The 18,384-nt window shown below is 38.6% G+C and overlaps 1 protein-coding gene across 2 annotated transcripts in view; it reads right to left on the reverse strand.

Moving 5' to 3' along the window:
* LOC109037524 (tachykinin-like peptides receptor 86C) overlaps positions 1 to 18,384 on the reverse strand; it is a 178,994-nt gene that overhangs the window by 15,845 nt on the left and 144,765 nt on the right. For both annotated transcript variants that reach the window (XM_072300502.1, XM_072300503.1), the window contains exons 4-6: positions 10,060 to 10,194; positions 4,604 to 4,684; positions 4,066 to 4,216 (exon numbers count right to left, since the gene is read on the reverse strand). In XM_072300502.1, coding sequence (XP_072156603.1) covers positions 4,066 to 4,216; positions 4,604 to 4,684; positions 10,060 to 10,194 — 367 coding nt within the window. The remainder of the gene's footprint in view (positions 1 to 4,065; positions 4,217 to 4,603; positions 4,685 to 10,059; positions 10,195 to 18,384) is intronic.

An 18,384-nucleotide genomic window follows, 5' to 3' on the forward strand; every position in this document is an offset into this window, starting at 1 on the left:
GAATGAATCACCTCTGTTTCGGTCCAGGCCCAATAATACTAATCTCTTATTCTATAGCCGGTAGTGATGACGCGTGATTTGACCTAGTAAGGGAGCCTTGACATTCGTCACAACGCAGCACCCACGATGCACGGTGTTTACATGGAACTTATCTGTTCAATGTGTACATTGAACCTATAAATTCTCAATAAGCCGCGTATGAGTGGGTGTGGCGTTGTGATGGCTAGGCGTGGGGTTTGCTGCACCTAGAAAGGGCTACTTAGTGGGTTAAGTATTCGCGTTAGCACTGCGTGTGGTAGGGCCGTGGACCATTTAAAACAAAAACTAAATTGTCTGACTCTCCTCTTACCCTTGCCTAACACCCTGTATTAATTCATTGTTCTATGTCAATCTTCCTAAGACACATTTCTTTTATATTTCTAGGCTCTTTACACCACCTCTGTTTAAAATTCACATTTCAGTTTTATCTTAGCTATTATTTAACCACTGCAAATAAAAGACAACCAATTTTCTACTCTTACTTTTCCTCAATTTTAGTGGTTCAACAACTTTGCGCTTCAGGTGTCCATATGTAAATGTAAATTTGCAGTCTGAAAATTAAACAGTAAGCCTTAAAATATGTGTCTTAAATTAGGTATAGGTAAATTTAAGGTAAATAATAAAAAGACATTTTGTCTTTACAACATATTTAACTCTTACATAATAACTCACAATGTGTATATAGTGCCCCACTGTATATTACCCTCCTCCATACCCCTATCTTGGGGATACCTCATCTTAATAACACTAGAAATAAGTCTCTCAGTTAGTCTTAAGTCTAGTTTTAATCATATTGTAAATATTCTAATTACTGTATAAGAAATACAGTGTTATGTTTAAGGAAAAAGGCTCAACTCCGATAGGAGCTCCACGTAGATAAGCCTTTTTATGTGGCATTTTATTTTATGAAAATTTTTGATTCTCATCCTTACAATCACAACATTCTACCGTGAGCCCACGTCGGATCATGCCAATTAATTTGAGGTAAAAAAGCGTTGAACTTGTATTTACATTCAATTGTAAAGTGGTTTATACAATGAAACGCGCAAGAAGAACTTTGCATTTCTAATTTGTGTGCTCTAGTGCAACTGCTGTGTAAAATGAAAGAAAATGCATACGGCAAAGTTTTACCTGAGCTTCTTCGACAAAAAAAAATCTCATTTTTTCGAAGGTGCATTCAGGGTTGAGAACAGTAGTGTTTACATGCAATAATCTGCTCCCCAACAAGCAAAAAAAAAAAAAAAAAAAAAAAAAAAAAAGAAAAAAAAAAGAATCTATCTTCTTCTAGAAAGGGTAGGAGAAATACTAATCAGGAAACGATTTCCTCGTAAGTCAAGGAACAAAAAAGATTTGCCTCTCAGAATCTAAAAACACAGGGCATCAAGACTTGAGTAATTAATTGAGGCATTATTCGGTAAAAGAACGTATGAGACTTCCATTGCTGCAAATATTTTAGTGCAACGTTCTCCAGTTTTAAGGAACTTGTCCGACAGTTCTGCAATGAAATTTTCCCTGAACCTGCTCTGAGTTTTTCCTTACTATTGTAAGGCAGTAAGTTGACTCTGAATGAATTTCATCTGCCGCAAAGGCTATGAAAATTGCACAATCTCAGCAGCATTGCAAGCTATATACGCCCTCTTACCGAAAAAGTCCTCGATTTCTGTAATTTTTTTATGCCGCGTCGTCACCAATGCGAATCAAGACAGTGAAATGATACTATCCAGTGTAAATTGTTGTGTTTAAAATACAAATCTCACATCGCATCCATCTCTGCCTCCGGTCTAAAAAATGATAGAAGCTATATAAAACAAAAACTTATTTGAGTATTCCGATGTCGTAAATTTTGGCTTAGACACGCAGGTAAATCTCAGAAGATTACTTTGTAATTGAATAAACAATCCCTGAGGAAAATCACTCAACTTTAAGTATCAGGGCTTCTTTTTTACGACTCATTTTTCTGGAAAGATAAAAATGATGATAATAAATGGCGCCATAAATGGTTACGCTCTCGAGAAGCAAGAAGTCTTAAAATAATAGCAAGAACTTTATCCTGTTCGGGAACTTTTATCTCGAATCGAAAGTTGCATCATCCTCAATTTAATTTCATTGGACTAATTCCGGCATTAAGAAAACAGCGCTGACGCGATTTCCCAACAACGTTTATATTGAGATTATTAATGCATAGTTTTATGTTCTTATTTATATACCGCAGTATCGTTGTGAAGTATCCTATAATCGAAGAATACTGTACATTTAAATGAATTGCAAATCAATTAGAAAATTTCCATTTTTTAATGAATTTGACTTCAAAATTGGACGTATTTCCGCCAGACGGAACTATGTGCGTTGAGACATGAGCCCTGAGACCCATAAGAATATATTCATAACAGAGCTCACGTCATAATGCACATAGTTCCGGTTGGCAGAAATACGTCCAATTGTGTGTTGACTGTCAAGGTGATTCCGCTCCTTCTCATTCTTAGTATGGCATCATTTATTCGTGCGAACACAAGCACAGGCGTTTCAAAATTTAAATTAAGATTGCTTTCCGTTTTCGTGTTTTATAATGTTTAAAGAAGCTGACGTTGACTAATAAAGAATCCGAGCGAATATTACAATCCATAAAATCCAACTCCAACACGGTATACAGAAGAAGCAGGATAAAAGAAAAGAAAGAAAAACTAAATTTTTAGACTTGGTTAACGAAATATTTTTACAAAAGAAAAACAAGAAAACAAATGAGATTGCGCAATAACAAGAGTACCCAGTGGACAACGTACGCATCAATGAGCGACAGTTCACCGCTGAGATATGAACTCGTCAAGTTTCTTTTTTTTGTGTGTGGAACTATATTCATTTTTTCCATACGAACAAACGAAAATTTGGGATTTTATCCGGAACATGGCAACACTGTCAGAGACTCTCATTATCCGATCAGAATACGAGCAGAATACAGTCATCAATAACCTGACATTGAGCCGCTGATCAACGAAGAGCCTAAAAACTGCAGCCATGATTACTCTCTGTCTTTTCGTATTTTGATCGATGAATAAGAGACTACAGGATTCATTGCGTGATTAAAATGTCTTAAATCTCACTGAAACTTATTACTGGTCTTCCTGTTAGGCTATCGAATTTTTTTCTCGCTCGATGCGCTTCATCAGTGAAACTGATATACTCAATTGAAACAGTACTAAATAATATGTTTGAATATGGGGTTTGACCTCATGCATTAAAGTACTTTCCACTGAAGGCGTCATTAATTGAAGAATGGAAATTCAAAACCTGCATGAAAAGCGCCGATAGGTACATGGCTAAGATTGTGCGTGCCTTTTCTCATATTTGAAGAGCTTAAGTGCCTTCCCTTTCTCACAATGTATCAAGAGATATTCTCTGAATATTAGCTTTTTTTGCAGGACAAAAACTCTTATCCCCAGGTCATTGGATTCTTGTCCAATGGAAAGATGATTTTAAAAAAAAATAATAAAATAATAAAGAAATCTTTATCCCTCGATCAAACACCACTTTATCGAAAGATCTCTTAGCTCAGGCAAAATTTCCTTCTATTTGCGAATGTGTCATACGAGGTATCACCTATCACGACTGAAAGAAGCCTCTCCTCTTTTCTTTTATAAAGATCAGTGAACCAGGAAGTCCGCGCCACGCAAGCTTTTCAGAGCGTGAAACGTTCAAAGCGTTACCTTTAAAGCCCCTAGTCTCCCGGCTCACTAGGATGTTCCATTCATAAGATAGCTAATACCTCGCAGTTCATTCAGTTCAGATTCACTTTATTCCATGGAAGAATGATGTATGAAATCAAAGGCAAAACTTGCAGTCGGGTGAGAACGATATAGCAGTGATTTTTTTGGTCCTTCGCGGCAAATCCTTTGTAAAGTACGGATTAAAGGAAGAGAGGGAGACTAGTGAGTGTATATTAATGTATTTTATCGCTCTATACGAAGCCCATGTATAATTTTGTTGCAATTTTACCATAAGTGAAATAAATTTAACTAAAAAAATACTTACTTTCCGCTTAGATTTGATAGCATCTAACTGTCTAGAAGTTTGCTCTCCTATCGATCTACTTCCCCACAGCTCTCGGCCCATCAGAAAATAGCAAACACCCATCAGTAGCACAGGTATTAGGTAAGTTACACCCAAAAATATAATATTATATCTGAAACAAAAATACAGGTACAATGGTACTAAAGTTACAGTTAAAATTACGGTTCCTCATGGGGGGGGGGGGACAGATTACCACAAAGGAATTTCGGACAGCTATTTTTTCGAATTAATTCACCCATTTTCGATTAAGCGCATCGATCACTCTAAATTTCTTCAAACGTGATTGTGAATGAACTCCATAAGTTCATTGACATTAAAGTTCTACATTAAAGCCCTATAGTTTACAAATGTTACTAATATTGACGTCCCTCTGAGGTCAGGAGGGCGTATACCTCAATTTCCATGTGAGCTCTGCTCTTCGTATAACTCAATACTATCCAGGGCTTAAGTAGAAACATATATACGTCAGAAGAGTGACGAATTATGTAGGTATACTCACACATATTCAGTCTCGGAAGATGGAAATCGTCCATCAGGCCACTGCACAAAACAAACGGTTTTCGATTGACCGTTGGCGTATCTGAAACAGTCGAAAGGCAAATCTTCATAGTTAAAATCTGTTGTATCAATCTGCGAACTCGCTAATGGGCATCAGCTCACGACAAGCATTAGTAGAATGTGAAGTACCGATCAAAAGAATGCTATGTTCATTGTGAAATAAGCCCCGATTTCAATGAGTTTACATAGTCACCAAGGATCATGTGAAAAAAAGGATCCTGTCTCTGCAATACACTAACAAATCAGAGGGGCTGTTAATGCGCAGCAGAGCTCATTGTCCGCAGCTTTCAATGTCGAAATAATTTAATTCTCTTTGGGTGCACACTTGTGAAAAGTACAAATTCTAAACAAATTTTCTGCCCATCTGATATCCCATTCAACAACTTCAATGATGAGAGCTCTCGTTGTTCTCAATTTGCAAGCGCTTACGAGACTTCGAATTCCATGGTGTACATTAAACAAAATTACTTCTCTTTTCTGCGAATAATCCGTGTCCCTCTGTTTCGTTATGATGATGGCCAATTCAGTATTGGTCATACTTAAGCATATTAAATGGTGGGATGAAATAACTCTGACTTTTGTTCTTCAGTTCTCATTAAGCATCTCTAATTTTAAATGTCATATTACTGCAGATTTTACAAGCGAGCTGTTGACGCACGCACCTTGCAATATCCTTTTCCCTCTCGGTGGATTTTTCCTCAATTTTTTCCAACTGCAGTAACAACATTTAAAAAACAATTATACGTTTAGAGAATGTTTAGTACGCGTTTTAGTCTCGCTCTAATGATCAATGATCAACAGCAAGGACGAGCTTCTTAACCCATGTCATTAACCATGATCCTTCCAAAACTGCCAAGGTGTTTAAAAATACGTTTAAACAGACAAGGTTTTGTATTTTTAATTCTCTATAGTTGGAATTAATAAGGAGAGATCATGCAAAACGGGGAAAAAATGATTGAAAACTACTTTTCCCCTTAATATTCATTTCTGCGACATCTGCGGCATGAAGAACTGAAGATTCAAAAGACGAAATTAAAAATATGTAATCCCAGCCCCTTTTCCATTTTTACTACACTGAAAAAAACACTCCGGCCGAGGAAGCCGTACTTACGGGCTATATAGAGATACCGTCCGTGTTCCGGGCTCAGAGGCCGAAAGTTCCGGGCGTAACACCCGGAGCACTTCGACTGCTCCGGGTGCTACGCTCGGAACTTTCGGCCTCTGAGCCCGGAACACGGACGGTATCTCTATATAGCCCGTAAGTACGGCTTCCACGGCCGGAGTGTTTGTTTCAGTGTAGGCTACATTGACGTACTGGTCTTTGAGAGATTAAGATTAAAAGAGAAAAAATTGTAGTTTCTGGATCTGGCGAAGATTTTTTGGACGGATGGGCATGGCACTGAAGTCCCATCGTCTGCTCATAACTTGAAATAGAAGATCTGTGAGTCGTTGACTGCATTCGTGAGTGCTAAACCCGCAGCAGTTTCTTCCAACCGAAATGAATAGAGCAAATAGATCACATAGAGCAAATAGCATGAGCGCAACCACGAGATTTGAGCGGGAGAAATCTGTTTTGACGTGAGGTGTGTTCGCCTGCCTCTCAAAACGCCACCATAGACAACAAGAGGATAAATTGCACACGTCTCGGAAGCAAACTTCGTTTGGATGTGTGCGCGCGGAGATCCAAATGGGATGCTCGTAAGATTTCTTCCCAGCATTATGATATATTATTCACCTTTAAGAGTGCTTCTCAAACGTCTACGAATTCATTCCCATAAATACTAAACTCTGAATGCTATTTCTGCTAGGAAATAGGCTTAAAACTGAAACAGTGGTTCAATGTTAAAGTTTGGATCAGGGCCAGATTTAGGGTGTGGCCACATGGGCCGCGGCCCATGGCGGCAAATTTAGGGGGCAGCAAATTTTGCAATTTTTTTAAGTGCAGGTATAAAAAAAATCGGATTCAGAAAAAAAAACTACAAACGAGGTAAGGCAACAGAATATCTTATTTCCTGAGAGTGTAGTAATTCCTATTTTGTCGTCTTTCGGTGACACAAGAGACTGCAGCGTGGCCCAGAGAACAATGATGACGAGGACTCGATGTAAAAGAAGCTCTCGGCGTGGCGGTCGGCATGTAACACATACGTAGTAGCGCCTACAAAACTGCGTGAATACTTCACGCATTGCGTCGAAAACAGTGCGGTCAGCAGCGATTGGCGTAAAACGCATAGCGCCTACAAGATTGCATGAATACTTCACGCATTGCGCTAAACACAGTGCAGTCAGCGCGGCGCGGAAGCGGAAGTTGAAATTATTATTAATGTTCTTTCCCAATGTTTTCGTTCATTTCTTATAAATGCAAGGCATTGTCCACATAGAGATAGGTTTACGGAACTTAATTTTTGCGCAAAAAGCCGTGAATTTTTGCTAGTAGTGTTGATGGGGCTTTTGCAAAAAATATGTCCAACACGAGTAAACGCGTCTTATGCACCCCTTTCCCTTCGGCACGTTCACTTGATGCTTTTTTATTGATGTCTCAAAACGACTGAGAAGGGGGCGACACAATACAGGCGGCCCATGGGCGGCAAGTAGGTAAATACGGCCCTGGTTTGGATCGTTAAAAAAAATCGATGAAGAAACAACAACGGGAACATTGGAATCAGGAAATCCACATAGCTAACCTCTAGAAAGCCTTCAACCTAATAACTGTGTAATTTCAAAAGTTTTACGTCTGCTTTATTTTTTCAAAGATAGTCATTTAAGATGAGGCTGTGGGGCCTGCCCCCCCCCCTCACCAGAAATCTACTCAATTGGCCCTTCCCAGGAAATTTGAGAGGTTTTGCTGGATAAAGGTATGACATATTTTTCATCCTTGAAATTTTAGTTCGACCTAATCCGTGATGAGAACAGCTCAATATTGCTCTTGAGACGACTCAATCGTTCAAAATGTTCCCAACGGGGCCTTCGGGTCTCCGTTTGAAGATAGGGACCCGCCCTCCCCCCCCACCCCGAGTCACTTCTTTGGGCTAGGGAATTCCCATAGATCCCTTTTGGAGGTGTCTTTTAGTGCCCCCGAGCTCCCTTGATAGGGTGCCCCTTTGATACCTCCCCCAAGTTAGGTTCAGGTCAGTATTTGGTTAGGTAAAAGAAGGGTTGGTTGGTTGGTAATGCACATTTGCTAAAGAAAAGCCAAGTTCTCAGAAAGCCCCTGGTGAACTTGTCATTAGTGACTAGATTCTGCCGTCAACTGATATGACTCTCATGACACTCGCAAAATATCATGTAAAGTGACATGCTGAAATTGCAAATCTCACCCACGTACAATATTAGGGCTCCATTATACTTGCAGATCATCGCCCGAAGCTCATGACTAATATTTAGAGTCACCGACGCACAGTGGATCGAATTAAGGAGAGAGGTCGGACATGAAATTTTTAACAAAAACTGCAAGTATAGATGTTTATTTCATGACATTTTAAAGTTTGAGGGGTACTTTCCCAGGTAAATTTCACGAAAAAAAATAATGGGACCATTTTTAAGAACAGTAAGTTTTGCGATAATAGATTTATGAGCTTCTAAAGTTTCCAAATTTTGTACGACTTCTCCCATTTATTTGATCCACCATGCGACGCCATGACTCATACGACCTCTCGACATCATCTCTTGTCATTGATTCAAAAGGTTTTTTTTCAGGTATGTGCTTGAATTAATAGTCAGTCGTGTGGTGATCATTACATTATATATGTATTGGCATTTACAACGCTTGAGCTGAAATGTCCATTCCGAAATAAAAATCAGCACAGGGCATTCAATTGGCCCGCGATTTAAGGTATTAGGTTGCAACTTGGTACGGCACACGTTAACAAACATAGACGAGCAAACAAGGCATGTAAACACAGTAAACCTCGGTCAACGACCCTGTCAGACACCAATCTCACGAGTCACTTAAAATCTCTAGCTGATTACTCAATTTCATTGAAACCCAATGTTGTAACGGGTTGAAGTTTCGAGTCTATTAATAAAATTGACGCAGAAGTTGAATATCCTCATGCCTTTGTTCATTACCGACAGTATATTAATCATTCGAGTGCTAGAATGGTTGCGATTATACTATAATTTCAAGAATCGGCCCATTTGGAAATAAACAGAATCTTTGCGTATATTCTCAATGGAACAAATAGGGAGAAACAACGAAGTATGCATCTTCCCCTAAAATTAATTTTCTGTAGTAAAACGGCATTCCACTTTTTCGAGTTGGGCACTTATTGAATCAAACAATTTATTCGTCAAGCACGAAAGAGAACTCTCTCTGCATGAATCGGGACTATGATTATAATCCGTCGCTTATCTGATATAAGGGCGTAACTACACTCTGTAATGAACCCTATCCTCCATACAATTCAATGCTTTTCCGGGCTCATCTCAATGTGTAGTTACGCCCTTATGTCAGCCAAGCGACGAATCGTTCCGTAAATCTATTCTGGAGCGAGTTGAATGATTTCAAGCTCGGACTGAGGTGATTTGTGTTCACCAGACAAACTCGACTTCATTCCACCATAATCATGGTACGCTCCAGTAGATAAGTATTATTGTCCGAACGAGCGAATAATGTGGCCATGTTGACATTGTGCTGGCTATCTCCACACCGAAACGAGAAGCATACACGCTGCAAAAACAACTAGCTATAGACTCAAGGCGGTTGCACCCTCTTTGAATAGAAGGATTTAATATTGACGTCAGTTATAAGAATGTTATCAGATATATTCTACGATCAATTGAGAGCAAAACGAGGACTATTGCAGTCAAAGTGATGTGCTGAGAATTAGACAACAAGATTCGACTCCACTGGAATTTCTCTTCCGGCGGATTGGAAAGGACTCCTTTCAACAACAAACACCTCTAAAAATTCTTAATTTTCATAGAAATTCAAAGTTAGCTTCCTTATGGAATTGAAATTGTAATTATTTGTCTTAATCCAACTTTATCAAGCTAATTTATATTTCGAATTAACTCTACTTAAATTTCACCACTTGGTGGTATTTAACACAGTTCTTGTCCTACTCGTACATTGTGATGATATGGTTCCGTATGATCCCCAGAAAATTTAGTGGCCACTAATAGATTCCCAGTCTAGCAACAAAATGTCTTGAAAATTTATTTGATTCGTTTACCACCAACAACATTTTCTCCTGGATGAATGTTCCTTCAAAATTCCTGTGAAGGAAAAATGTTGACGGGAAATACTATGCTCTCAGAATCTGCTGCAAAGATATTAAGTGATAACTTTACACTACTATGGGCCAGAAGTGAGAATCAATTCCACGCCCAGACAGAGTCTTTAGGAATATTTAAATGATCAGTGAAAGAAGAAGAAAAATGTAAAACATGCATGCGTACCTGATAGTCATTGTGTTTGAAAAAAGAACACCAGGACAAGCCAACGAACAGCTAAGCACCCAGATAAGAGCGATTATGACCCAGGATCTCACACGTGACATTCGATGATGAAGTGGCCTCATGATGGCCGTGTATCTGAAACAAAAAATTGAGACTTTTAGTAAAGTATGATGATTGTCATTTTGAATAATCATTCATGAAAGTACGTTTCCCTCGATATTCAGAATATGAAAAATTTGATTCAACATATTTTTGGAAGAAATCAAATGACAAATCGGCACGTGAAGATTAAAAACAAGCAGCTGATTTTAAAATTGAATTTTTTTATTTACGAGAAGTGAGATAGGCAATGTGAAAAATTTTCACTGTTTCATTTCCTGTCTTTTATTGCAATCACTGAAACAAGGAAACGTTAGAAACCAATCGTCATTCTACTAAATATATTAACAAATTACGACGGATACATATCGAATTGTTATTACCCATCATTCCGGATATTTTGTTGTTTTCAGTTGTAAGGAGGAAAAAGAATACAACCCAATCACAATAAACAAGAAATTTTATCGTTAAGTTTTATACGCCGTCAAAGTAATATCGCACCCATTTTACGTTACATGTGATAAAAAATTTAAGAATTATTAATACTGGCTCTGTTTACATTTATTAAAAAACCCAACATTCCGTAACTCAGGGCGCTGATCATTTACTTTCCTTTCATGCTATTTTAGAAATTGGAAGAGACTCAGCGTTGTGCTCTCACAGCCAGCTGCGACAAGTTTTATTACACTGCACCGATTAGAACTCTTGCAAACAACAAGTTTCGTTTCCTCTCTGTTTCTATATACTTAGTCCTCAGGGCATTAACCGTTGAAGGAAGTTGTGAAACTTTCGTTTTACTTCATTATTTGGTTTTTCCCGTTTATTGGTTATACGAGAAATCCGTATTTTAAAAGACAGATCCAAATCTGTTGGCGTTGCTTTAACAACAGGCAGAGTGTACAATAAAACATTTGCTAAAACTGTTCATATACACCTTCGGTCATATCAGACTATTGAATCACATTTTGGTCTGCGGGCTAATTGTTGAAATCGATAGACAAAATTATGGACAAAAAGGACACGGAGGGATTCTATTGGTGGGAGTGGGTGGCTGTAATGGAGAAAGAAGGCAACCACACGAGAGACCGGATAGTTAGTCTACCATTTACCCTCTTAGTATATAGGAGCCACCCATTTCAACCAATAGGATCGCTCCATACTGTTCATGTATTCTTTGTCTTTTGTTTTGTCTATCAATTTCAAAAATCATCCCGCTACGGTCTAATTTTTTCTTAACAATCTAAAATTATAGTTTCAATTTTTTATTCGCACAATTTCAAGAGAGAAGAAAAAAGTTACTAGGAAAGTTTTTAGTTGTCCTGGGATCAAAGATTATTGCTTCAAAGGGAATACCCTAACTCTAAAATTTCACGATACAGGTCTGAGAACTTATTTTGAGAGGAATATTTATTATTTTCTCCGTTCCAGCCACCCACATAATTAGATGTCAAATTAAATTAATATGATAAGCTCTCGGATTCCAAACAAAAGCAACGAGTGAAAAACAGCAGAAATCTAATCAATTTATAGGAGTTGGGTCTATTAAAGCTATCAAGCAATAAAACAATCTTTCGGGACTGTAGAGGGTTCAATTTAGGAAACTGCTTCTTTCCACGTTCTCACAATGGCGGTGAATCTGATGAGGTTCATCAACTAAAGCTCTTTTTCTTGTCAACCATAAAACCGGGGAGCTCGGAGTTCAAACTCGGCCGAGTGGAAATTGTACGACGCGACGCTCAAGCCATATACTTACTCATTCCTATGGATGACACATGTCCTCTTCGCCTTACATCATTGCCAAAATTTAACGACCGTGATTTAGAATCGGAAAATAACCGGATTCAATAATTAAAAGTTTATGAGCTCCGAGGTCGCAACCGGTGGGTGGTTTCTTTGGAATCTACAGACTAACTTGTGATTTGAACATTTCCGTTTTCGGTTGCTTTTCATTGTGAAAAACGAGTACCACGTGTTCATTTGCCTATCAACCACTCCATTTTACCTTAATTCGCCCTTAGGTGGACTCATATTTTTGGTTTTGTGCTTGTGTTGGCATGGAAGAAAAAATCTTACGGCATGAAAAATTCAGACTTTCAAAATTTGTTTAAAATAAAGTTGAATACTTTATCTCAACAAAAAATTTCATCTTGGGCTCTTCGTAACACTAATAAATGAAAATTACTCATTATTTTGCAATCGACGTATGCTGCGCAAACCACCCTCAAAGGTAACACCTCAAGACTCTACTCTCCGTAGGTCACAGTCGGACCAATATAAAACGCCTTCAAATGCGCGTGATACTGTGCAACACACCGAAGTTTAAATAGTTGTATTCTTAGGTTAGAACCTAACTCAAGTAAATTCCTCCACCAAATAAGGCATGTCAACCTGTTACCTGCTGTATTTCAAGTTACTGAGCATATTTCACGCCCATAATTGCCAGAAACTAAAATGTTTAGCCTCAACTGTTTGAATTAAAAGAATTATCATTATTAATGTGGGCTATCTCGGCTCCTTTCCAATCGATTATTGTGAGTCTCGTTGATAACGGGTATTTTTTGACGGGAGACTCGAATTTTTAAGATGGCGGACGTGGCCTAAACTGCTACTTTGTCTTTACCAACGGTGTCTATCCTTGCAATTAAGATATGTATTAACTTTTTTATTAATTTTCAAAAGTTTTTTACCCTCATCTTACATAGACCTGATATGGGCGTGCTCTTTCATACTGATGTGTAGAAACTGCATGTTTTTTTTTGGGGGGGGGGGGGGCAAATCAACTAACGGGCGTTCTATTTCACAATACACTCCGTCTTTTTTCGGTGAAAACTGCTCAACCAGTAGCGAGTAGCACGCATGTACTTGGCACACGCACGCTGGTAGAGAATTTTCTATAAAAACCTAACGCAACAGTGCTGAAACGGAAAATAAATAAATAAAAAAACGCAAAGGGACCATTCATTTATCGCACGATATTTATCATTACGTCGACCCGTTGCGCTGATACTGAAATTCTTTCAAGCAAGATTGAGCTGAACCAATAACGTACGTTGGAAATGTAAAATATTACATTTGAAACGTCTGGCTCATAAACTCGATGATTTATATGTAAAGAAACGTACCGCGCTTTTCGATCCTTCATTCGCGTGAAGTCCACAGTCCCCAAAAAGGGTGGGAACATTTATCGGCACCATGAGTCACAAGATAGAATCATTCTCCTCTTTCTCGTCGACGTGATATCCGTTACGAAGCCGGACTGAGGCCATTACTCTGAGAGAAAAAACTACTCTGCAGAAGATATTGAAAGAATATCCCGCTGAAATGATTCAAAGAACGGCTCGGCGCTCCGGGCGCAAAACCGTTTCGGTGTACCCGATCCACATGATGCCGTCGGCCGCCCAAATCCAAGGCTGATGGTTAAATGTGTGTCATTTTGCCCGCGGGGGAGTAAAAAAGGCCTGTCACTCTCGAACGGCTTGTTAGGTTCTTTTATCCTATGAACGATGGTAGGAATTTCCAAAGTTGTCGATTTGCAGATGCTCGGCTGTAATGTTTTGGCAAATGACCGTCTTTAAAATATTGCCGTGCAACGCAAAAACACCGTAAACGCCATTTTATAATTTTTGGGACCAATGAATCATAGCAGAAAAACTCGTGTACCTTCGGACAATGTTTTTACAGAATTTTTTCGCAAATACTTTCAAGAACTGAAGGTGCTTCGATGGAGGCCATTTTTTTTGTCAGAGCAACGTGCAATAAATCGCATCGATTTGTTCCATAATTTCAGCTACTTGTCATTTTTCTCAAAATTTGAGATCGCAATTCTGTTGTTAGGAGACTAAAGAATTCACTGACCAATTTTGACTAACAAATTCAACGTATTATAGGCGTGGTTTTTTTAGAGAGAAAATCTGGCACTCGAGTGCAGTTTCGATATCAGTATCGAATGCGATATTTTTCCTCTAAAAAACCACGCCTTTATTACGTTAAATTTATTGTCAAAATCGGTGAAAAATGCTTTAGTCTCCTAACAACAGAATTGCGATCGCAAAATCCGAGAAGAATGACGAGTGGCTGAAAAAATGAGCCAATCGATGCGATATATCGCATGCAGTTTTGACACAAAATATGGTGTCCATCGAATCACCGACCATATTTTTTCAATTGCAGGTTAGAAAGCTGAGGGTGGTGGTTTTTTAATTTTTTTCTCGCATTTCTCTACCTATCTTAGTTCAGGAGATACTGAACAGGTAAACATTCTTTCTGGACGACCAATGAAACATTTACGTCTAAATCAATTTTTCCTCATAGTTATATCGCTCTTCTATGACGCACAGACTGACAACATTATTCCCGACATATGTATAGATAGAGGCATATAAAAGAGCTCTTTCGGTAGGCTGCATCTATCATCATGACAAGGAATTTCTTACTGGGAGGCGTTTACATATTGGCGGAAAAAATCATGCATCCGGAGAAAGGGTTAGAGGAAATATTCCTATCGGGGGAGGGGGTTTCTTTCCCCCGCTCTGTGCCTCAAAAATCACTTTGCTTCGGGCCATCAACATCAAGAGCGCTGCGAGAGACTGGCTGCACCCCCCCCCCCCCTCTGTTCTCAATGTATCACGCTCTGCCCCCCCCCCCCCCCCCACCGCTTTGCCGAGAAAGGACGTTCTTTCTACTCATTCCTAACCTCCTGAACTTTGAGATTCTACAATGTAGCCGATTTTAATATCATAAGCACCTTCCTCATAACTGAGAAAATTCGACCAATCATAATGTCGCTAACTAGGAGTGACATCAGTACTTTTTGGATCAAGGATTACAAAAGACACTTTTTAACACTGAGATATGGAATACCGTGATTAATACAAATTTTAGCATTAAGAACCAAATTTTTAATATTAAATTAATTTGATTCGATTTATTTGATTTTTCTCTTTCTTATTAAAAAGGATTATTGTGACGGTACATCTGACAGGGTTATTAATCCCAGAGAGGTATAGTCTTACAAGATATAGGATCCGAGGATATCCTACTATATCCTACGTTTAATCCTTTTTAATGAGAAAAAAAAAATAATTATGTAACCCCGCGCAGACAAATGTTTTACGTATTGTCTCAGAAGATAGAGCACCATATTTCTAAGTTTAAGTTATGAAATTGGTTGGTTATAATACTCGATTTCTTTGCCATGCTTTATCGGGTAAAATAATCGATTGTTTGTCGATAACTGATATTACAGATATTTTAAACAGCGCCTGACCCAAAGCACGAAAAAGAAATTAAATAACATAACTAACCAAATACATAATGCAATCTCCGTCTTGAGTAATCAAAGTGATATATTGATTCAGAACAAAATTCCGCAACTGCTGTTTCTATCATGCCTGCATGGTGTCTAAGAGTCGACATGATTAATGATGAGGAATCATGACCTTGATTCCCCTGAAAGGAAAATATATGTTGAGGAAGTTATCTTAAAACAAAGCTTTTCCCGTCAATATTGAAACATCATAGGTTATGACCAACCGCTGGGAAGGAAATAATGTCTTAACTCCTTAGAATGCCGGGATGTGCCCTGCTCTCAGCAGCGGGCGGACAATCTTTTCCGACCGATGTTGTAAAACGGATCGCTAAATTTTCAATTCGCACACAGAGTGCACTTCATTTCTTGAGAGAATTGGCACACCATCGCACATGGCTGGCCAAGACAAGTTTTCCGCGACTGACACGTTAATTAATTGCATGGCGAGTACGGGGGTTTTTCTTTCAGCGCTCCGCCGAGAGGAACACTCCATATGAATCCATTTAACTTAAATGCGGACCCTGTAACATCCCTCATGCGCAAGTAGGTCGCGAGAGCCTGCAAGAAAACCTTTTTAAAGCTCCGTTTTAAAAAATGATGTTTGTTTCAACAGGTGTTTCCGGAAGAGGGAGCAAATAAGCCACCACTTGCTTCCGCGGAGCCCAATTAATATTTTACCATGTAATTCTACCATGAAGTGGATGATAATCCTTGAATGCTCTTTTCCCCTCTTCTCGCGTGTGTTAGATGTGCAATTACTCCGTAATATCATAACCATCTTATCCACGCAAGAAGCACACGACGATCATGCATTATGACGCAGCCATGATTCTTGAAGCTTTGTGATTTCGAGAAACTAGAACGCCTTCATTTTTTGTTACAAGCAACCCGGACACCCATATTAATAATTTTGTGGATTCAGTTGTGTGTTAAACGTCAATAATGTTCCAATTAAGCGTTGTATCGGCAGAACATCGTCCTGTATGGGGTATTGTGACACATTTTGACCTTAAAACATTTTTACGAAATTTTCTCACACAATTTGGTCACATCGCGATCCGCCCGGGTAAATTCTGGAGTCCAAGTTGATTTCGGGATAGGCCCAAAAACTCGTGAACACTTTGCGATATGCCAAGGTTTCGGCATTTGCCCGTAATCAATACATCCGTTCTACGTATTGAAATCCAAATATCAGTTTCATTTAGATTTCAAAATTCTCTCCCCCTCCCCCTAGAGTAGATCATTGTCTGATGTCCTTCATACAATTAAATTGAGAGGTGCTTTGGAGCCGAGTTAAACTCGGGACAATAAATCGTCTGAAACTTGAGAATGGAGTTGAGCTCGATGCGGGGTATTTGTCTTTAAACAAACAGAGAGGGCTCGAGTCTGTAAATCTCTGTCGCCCGAAGGAAATTAGACGCAACCTCACTCCTTTAACAGGATGCCAGTCTAGGACAAAACACCGCATGAGCCTCCGAATGTTGCCGAATTATCTTAGATGAAAATCTATTTTTCAGGAAATGGATCGTATTCGATATCGGTATGATGTGGATTGCATTATGCAAAAAGGAACCAGGTGCATTGCAATGTTGCTAAGATTGTGCAACTTCTTTTGTCTTAAAAGAAGAACCTGATTATCCACTGACAGTTTCTATTTAACTAGCTAAAAACTGTAAATTTAAGACAAAATTACAATGTAAATTTCATATTTTGTCATGGTTTCAGTAATTTAATTGCAAAGGATGAAAATGCACAATCTTAGCATCATCGCAGTTCTTCTGGTTCCTTTTTGCAAAATGCAATCCATGTATCGTTTGGTTCAAAACAATAGAACATAACCTCAAACATAAATTTTAGGATTTCAATTGGAAAAGCTGAAAATGAGAAAATTCCTGACAATTGTACTTTTCATTACCATCAACATTTTCTACTCATATGAATCAAACATGTATCACAAAAACCCGTTCCCTCAGATTACTCCATTGACTTTTGAGGCTATGTTTACTTGTTGAACCGATCGATATCGATACAACCCACCTGTTTGATGTATCGAATACGGTCGATAATTTATGAACCCTCCTCCTTAAAATTTTACTTCGGATTAAAGGATGATTTCGATTAAATTGCGAATAAAATTCTTCGAATAATTTGAGGAAAATATCCACGAGCTTGCTCGAAAATGAGTATTTTATCAAAAAGTGGCAATATCTGAAAGCTAATACGACGTTCTTTCCTAGCATAGCAGAATGGTGGAGAGGTGAAGTTAAAGCCACTGCGTCGCGATCATTGCATTTCCTTCCCTCATTGCAACACCACGAAAATGCGTGCCTCTTGGAAGATCATTCAGTACAGCACTTAAAGAGCCTTCTATCCACATTAGGTATGAGCACTTGTTTTTTTTTTTTCATCATATGAATGATGACTCATGCCATGAAGTAGACGGCTGGCCTTTTATTTAACGCTAGAATATTTCTCAAATTTTCGAGGAGTCCATAAATCTTAGATAGCGAAAGATTGCTACAGAGCAAATCTGGAATGGGGGGTGTATGTTTTTTAAAGAACAAAGACATAGATGCACAGGCAGCCCCAAACGGAGATACTAGAAAGAAAACAAGGAAACAGCGGAAACAAAACTAAAATACATAAAAATATACGGAACGTTTTGGTGTCTCACAACACCATTATAAACTGCTAAAAGTATACACAAAGTAAAAAAGAATTTAAAATCAAAAGAAACCAGCACTGCGTTACATGGTGATAGTAATGGAAGACCCCGTAAATTCCGAATTCCCCCTGACGTTCCGTATATTTGTATGTATTTCAGCCTTGTTTTCGCTGTTTCCTTGTTTTATTTCTAGTATTTTTTAAAGTATACATGATGCGAAAAAAGTCCCAAGGCGGCCAAATATGTTTTAAAT

The sequence above is a fragment of the Bemisia tabaci genome, chromosome 5 (assembly GCF_918797505.1).
Source record: "Bemisia tabaci chromosome 5, PGI_BMITA_v3".
NCBI lineage: Eukaryota > Metazoa > Arthropoda > Insecta > Hemiptera > Aleyrodidae > Bemisia > Bemisia tabaci.